Source organism: Gracilinanus agilis, chromosome 1 (genome assembly GCF_016433145.1).
Source record: "Gracilinanus agilis isolate LMUSP501 chromosome 1, AgileGrace, whole genome shotgun sequence".
NCBI classification, from domain to species: Eukaryota; Metazoa; Chordata; class Mammalia; order Didelphimorphia; family Didelphidae; genus Gracilinanus; species Gracilinanus agilis.
The window spans coordinates 630,345,016-630,351,522 of NC_058130.1; the positions used below are offsets into that span (position 1 = coordinate 630,345,016).

General features: G+C 34.1%; 1 protein-coding gene across 1 annotated transcript in view; it reads right to left on the minus strand.

Moving 5' to 3' along the window:
* Positions 1-3,311: 3,311 nt before the first annotated feature.
* Positions 3,312-6,507, minus strand: part of TRIQK (triple QxxK/R motif containing) — a 106,636-nt gene continuing 103,440 nt past the window's right edge. The window contains exon 3 of the mRNA XM_044658190.1: positions 3,312-3,457. Coding sequence (XP_044514125.1) covers positions 3,344-3,457 — 114 coding nt within the window. The 3' untranslated portion in view covers positions 3,312-3,343. The remainder of the gene's footprint in view (positions 3,458-6,507) is intronic.

Sequence of the window (6,507 nt, forward strand, 5' to 3'; positions counted from 1 at the left end):
GTCATTTTAATTTGTGGCTGAAAAACAAGGGGAAACCAACACTGGCCAAATTTTGTCCTCAGAAATTGAGTAAAAATGATCAATAAGTATCAATTCTCTTTTTTTCCTTTCCATATTGGAAAAATAAAGTGTGCTAAGTGCCAAAATTCCAGACCAAATAGTCTTACAAAGGAATAGTTATTTTTAAAGGTAAATATATACTATTTTAAGAAATGATCCATTTGGGGTTACCCAAGAGGCTAGGACTGACAAAGTTCTTGAGTCAAAAGATTCTGAGTTGCTGACAGAGTGTTTGTTTGAATTAAATATGGCACCAATACAGTAAGGCTTTGGAAGTGTGATGAGGGGAGAAGCCCAGGCTCATGCAAGAAACAAAGGTCAAAGTTCTTGTGCCAAATGGTATTAAAACTGGGCCTTTAAGTGCCTAGAGTACTTCTAGTTTGGGCAAGATAGGCCAATCTCAAAACAAGGGGTTGAGGGAGTAGCTTCTATGTTTATGTGGCAAGCGCCAAACATTAGTGTCTTAAAAATAGGTATCTTTTTTTGGCATTGCAATTATAATTATCATAGTAATTATATTATATGTAGATTTCAGAGAAAAAAGTATTTTTGTGTCATCTGATTATAACAATCTTTTGTGATAAGTAGGGAAGATGCCACTATCCCTATTTATATTCAGGAAAACTATTGTTCAAAGAAATCAAAAGATTTTTTTTAAGGTTACACATTTCCTAAGTGGTGGAAATTTGTGTGTTGTTTTCCAATGGACATAACTGATTCAGTATGAAAACCCTTTTTGCTATACTTTTTGTTCGCAATTACCATGGGAAATCTATAGGCCCAGATTCCCTTGATATCCTTGCTATAGGAATATTCCTTTTTCACACATGACTATGTATCACAGTATCTTATGAGATAAGCCTCCCATGCTCCCCCCCAGAAGATGTAACTGGAAACACTGGGAAGCTGCAGAGACCCATTTTTCCTTGGCTTGAGAAGCCCTGAGCTTCCTTGGGAGGCAGAGGGTTCCCCTTCACCTGAGACCTTTGGGTCAGATCATCGCTTGAGAGCTATTGGCAGAAATCCCTCTTCTCCCTGTCCCTGGGGGTCTCTCTGGCGAGATGCTCTTGTCTAATTTAGTGATCCTTAGGCTTTTCGGTCCATCTAACACATAAGTATGTAAGTAAAAGAACAAAAATCTTACCAATCTCAGGGGATTTTTGCCCAATTTACTGTTACTGCTCCTACATGCTTATGTTGTTAATTATTGTGCTGTTTAGTGTAGACTCAAATGTGTAGTGAAAAATAGATGGAAATATCCCAACAAAATGTAGTTATCACTTCTGATTAGAACCAGGCTGGCAAGAATTTGGGTAAAGAGTCATGCAGAGACAGAGCAGTATTCTGGAGAGAGTGTAGGACTAGAATGAGATAATAACCTTTGTGCTAGTTGTTTCCTAAGAGAAATGTGTTAGAACCCTTAACACTTCACATGAATTCAAGTCGTTATATGTTATGTAACAATAAATATTGCTTTATTATTTGAATATTCTGTGCTATTTTAGAAAAGTTTTAAAAAGCAGTGAGAAAAAGAATAGAAATTGATTTCTCCATTAAAATGCTAAAATTAGGCAAATGGTCAATTAGAGAATATGGGCAGCTAAGCGGCACACAGGATAGAGTATTAGGCCTAAAGGCAGGAAAATGAGTCTTTCTGAGTTCAAATCTGGATTCAGACAATTTACAAGCTGTATGACTCTGGGCAAGTCACTTAACCCTTTTTATCCCAGTTTTTCAAAATGAGCTGGAGAAGGAAATAGCAAACTATTCTAGTGTCTTTCCTAAGAAAACACAAAATGAAGTCATGAAGAGCTGAACAAAACCGAAATATTTGGACAAAAATTTAAAAAAAAAAAGAGAATGGGTTTTGAGGTATATTCAATTTTAAATGAGAAAATCAATTTTGCAACAATTAAAAAATAGTCAAGATTATGATTTGAAAATTCTGTTTTATTTTACTAATACAAAATTTTCAGTTCAGTGTATTTCCATTAGTTGAGTCAATATATAAATTGTTGATGGTTTCATAATGCCACTTAGCCTTGGGTCTTCAAAAATTCTTCATAGGTTCCTGTATTGATTTATTAGGACACTTAATATTGTTTCTTTTAAAAAAAACTTCTGTGTTCTCTGGAAGTTAAAAAATCCTTAATAGTTTTTAAAATTCTGACTTTATTGGTCAAATTTGTTTTCTGAAAAACAAGCCAATACTAACTCTTCAAGTCACAAAAGATTTGTCTAAATTGAAAAATTCTATAATATATACTCCCTAAAGAAACATTCTTTACTCTAGTGTCATATTTCCTCTTAGAAATTTAATTATATCTTGAGAGGTGAAACGTAAATTTGTATGAAGCAAAATTTCAAAAACTTTGGATCATTTTTATTTGGAAGAATATGCATGAAAAATATTTTTTTACATATTCCTAACAAGAGGAGCAAACTGATACTTCAAGCAGCAGGAACAACATAATTAAAATAGAATTCCAACTTTGTATTAATAGAGTGATATACTAATTAAAATCAACATCAACTGAACTTTCTATTTACACCAGTTCAGACAGCCCAAGAGGCAAAGAACTCGATTTCAGAGGCATATGTGACTCTTCGAGCTTCTGTCATCCAGGTGCCATTTCTGAAAGAGCACATGTGCACTGAACAGTTGGCGAAGAAAGAAAAAGATGACTGTAAATGTATGTGCAGATAGAATCTATGATGAAGTAAAATATGCTTGTAGAAAAAGTATCATTTTCTTCTAAAACACAAAATTTCCTGGGACTTTTCCTCCAATCATAAAGGTATGAATGCAATTGGAGTAGGTGTCTGTAAATAAGAATAAACTTTCATTTAGAATTTCAATCTATGCTATTGGAAAGAAACAAAGGATTTGCTATTCAGAAAATAATTCTGATTCAGGCAATTGTATTGGGAAATTAGAATAGGCTTCTCAATAAGAGAACTCACTGTTTTTATTGCTAAGCAGTGTCAGTGGAGAAAATTTGTCTTTTCTGCATTAGAAACAACACTAGGAACAACAACAACAACAAACTTGTAAAAATGTCCAGTCCGACTTGACATCTTCCATTGCAAGGTAAAGATCTTTGTTTGATATTCATTTAAATCTTTAAAATGTTCCCCAAATGAGTCAGAACAGCTGAAAGATTCGGAGAGTTTAATGCTTTGAAAAACTTCAGAAAATTGTTGGTGCCAGCATTCTCAAGTAGTGTTATTCAAGGCATTTGTTTTTCCAAAATGGGACTGAGACTCAATGATCAATGCACTGCTAATTTTCATTCAGCTCCAGGGCAGGGTCAACCTCAGTGGATAATTTGAGATAAAAGAAAGCATAGAAAGCCAGCAGTAGTACCAATATAGCTGCAAGGAGAAGGCCAACTTCCTAGAGAAGAAAGAAAAAAAGAACAGACTTAAAAACAATAAATAGAATCAGTTTTAACATTAATGAAACTGGGTCAATCCAACTTATTTGAGTATACCAACAGAACTAGGTTTTGCATTCTATCTTTATCCTTTTTGAACTGAAGACATCTTTTGTAGGTTTCACCTTAGGATTTTAAGAAGATGGAAAGTATTTGAATGGATGGGTTATTATACTAATAATTACTACTATCTTTTTAAATTTAATGTCTGCTCTTATCTAAAGAATGAAAAGTGCAAGAACTTCTGGTTAAATTCCATTTCAAAACTATTCAAGTATAACAAAACAATGTGGTTTGGGTTTACAGGGTACTGTATCCTATTGGAATACTCCTCCCCTAATGATCATCAATAAATCTATTTATCAGTAGTAGCTACAGTTTATAATTAATTTCATAATTTGAAACCTATTTTTATGTGAAAATCATCCCATCTTATTGGTCTGTAGACTTTGTACCATGATTGATGATGACACATAGGTCATCCTTTTAAACACCAGTCAGACTCTTACAACCTCAAAACTCCATAGTTTATTGCATTGTGTAAACAAAAGTAAGACATGCTATTTTCTTACATGCAGTACAATCCAATTCAATATACTATAGGACCCAAACATCCTGGGAGCCACAGAAAAGTAATTAGTATAGTTTATTATGTGCTTGATATGAATTATAGCCATCATTTACATGGAGAATAATTGCAATAACTGATTATAATGATTTATATCAATTTTTCTGTAGGGATACAAACTCTTTCAGTAATGCAAGTAAGTATATTTATTCTCCCCATATGACCACAAATTTGAAGGCCTCTTTTCTCAAGATTAACTCATCATTAGACAAAATACAAAAAGAAGGCAAATAGTGTCATCTTAAAATTCAAAAGGGGTTAAAACTCCCTTAGGGTTTATCACTAATAAATCAGGTCTACAACCTAGAATTCTTTTATGAAGAGGTAGCCATTTGCATTTTCATAAATACAGGTTTTCTTCCTGAAAGAATGTTAGTTCAATAATGCAACGGATGCCATAAACAAACTTCAAATATATTCAAATAAATTTTATTCATTGCCAAGCATGAATTTCTTTTACCTTAATGTCAAAATTACAAATGGGCATTCTACATATTTACTGTAGTCACTATATTTATTTTGGGTTATCAAAATAAATTTCAATAAACATAATACTGTGGCTAAAAAGTTAATATGTGATTTTATAAGATGATTTTAGAAACAATATTTAATTTACTAATATAATATGCCAAATGAAAATTCATTTTTCTTTGTTACCTTTGGAGTACTTTGGCATCTCAAAAGGGCATGGCAGCATCAGACAGGTTTCATTTATTTTCGTGTATCCGCAGCTGTGCTCCCAGACCCATCTGGTTACACAGCTACTAATTTTAAGAGGATGTAATAAACAAGTGACACACAACTCTGTAAGCTCCATCTGCTCTGTGTAGTGGACAACAAAACTGCTCAACAGCTTCCATTCACACTGCCATAGCCCAGGACTAAAGTTTTCACTTGCTTGGAGGCCATGACATCTCCCTTCACTGGTAAGCAATTATGCTGCTCCTCATGACTGCCTTTTAAAAAATGTCTTCCCAACATGTGCAACAAAGATCTGTATGCGAAGATGTGATGGAAATATTCTCAGGTGTGTAGGAGAAAGAGGGATCAAAGACATGAACTGTCTTAGGAATGTTCATCATGATAGTGAAGACACTTGATCTTTCTATCAGAGCCTCACATAGGGATATAAAATACCTTACGTAGGCATACGTAGCAAAGGCATGCATACATGTGCCTCTGTCCACCTCTCTCTGTGTATTTACAGGTCTATATCAGTCAATTTTTAATGCTTACTACTTGTGTGGTCTTGGGCAAATCATTTAGTCCATTTGGCACCAGGTACTCAGCTCTAAAATGAAGGGATTATACTAGATAACTTTTTTTTAATCGAAAATTTTTATTTAATTAATTAATTTAGAATTTTTCCCATGTTTACATGATTCATGTTCTTTCCCTCCCCTCCAAACCACCCCTCTCCCGTAGCTTGATCAAGACCTATTTCCATATTATTGATATTTGCACTAGAATGATCGTTTAGAGTCTACATCCTCAATCATATCCCCATTGATCCATGTGATCAGGCAGTTGTTTTTCTTCTCTGTTTCTACTCCCACAGTGGATAGTGTTCTTTCTCATAAGTCCCTCAGAATAGTTATACTAGATAACTTCTAAAGTCACTTCTGTTCCTTTATAGACCCTGAGGTGTTAAGAATTCACAGAGCACTGGATGTGGAGTCAGGTCAGCCTGAGTTCAAATCCTGTCTCTATCTGTGACCTAGGACAAGTCAATCTCTCCACTTCAGTTTCTCCAATTGTGAAATGAAGGGACTGGACTCATAGGTCAAAATCAGTGATCTTATGATTCCTTCTGGTTCTATACTTATAGACTACATCTACACAAATGGGGGGAATCTGAGAATTGTGGTAACACCAGGGATAATAAAACTAATCCAAATCTAGTTCTCACCATTTTGTTATGAGATTAGCACCATGGAGGCTAATGTTTTGAGCAGAAAGTAGTTTAATAAATTGGCTCTTGAATGCCTCTGAGCACATTGGTATAAGTAGTCATAACTTGGGGGCCTATAGCCATTGAAAGTTATCTAAGACTAATGTCTTTAAGATTACATCACAAAGAGAGTTTCAGAGAGACATTTCAAGGCCTGGAGCTTCAAAGACAACTTCAAATCTGCTATTTCAGGGGGTTAGAAGGATCTGGCTATTATTTGAATATTGCTTTATTTAGATGTCTTATTAATGCAAGTGGAAATTTTTAATCTTATCTGGAGTAGAAAGAGGTCCTAGGAACCTCAGAGGTAAGAAAATCTGGAATCAAGTCCAGTTTATGACACATATTGTTGTTTGATCCTAGGAAAGTCTCTTCACCTGAATATATATATATATATATATATATATATATATATATATATATATATATAT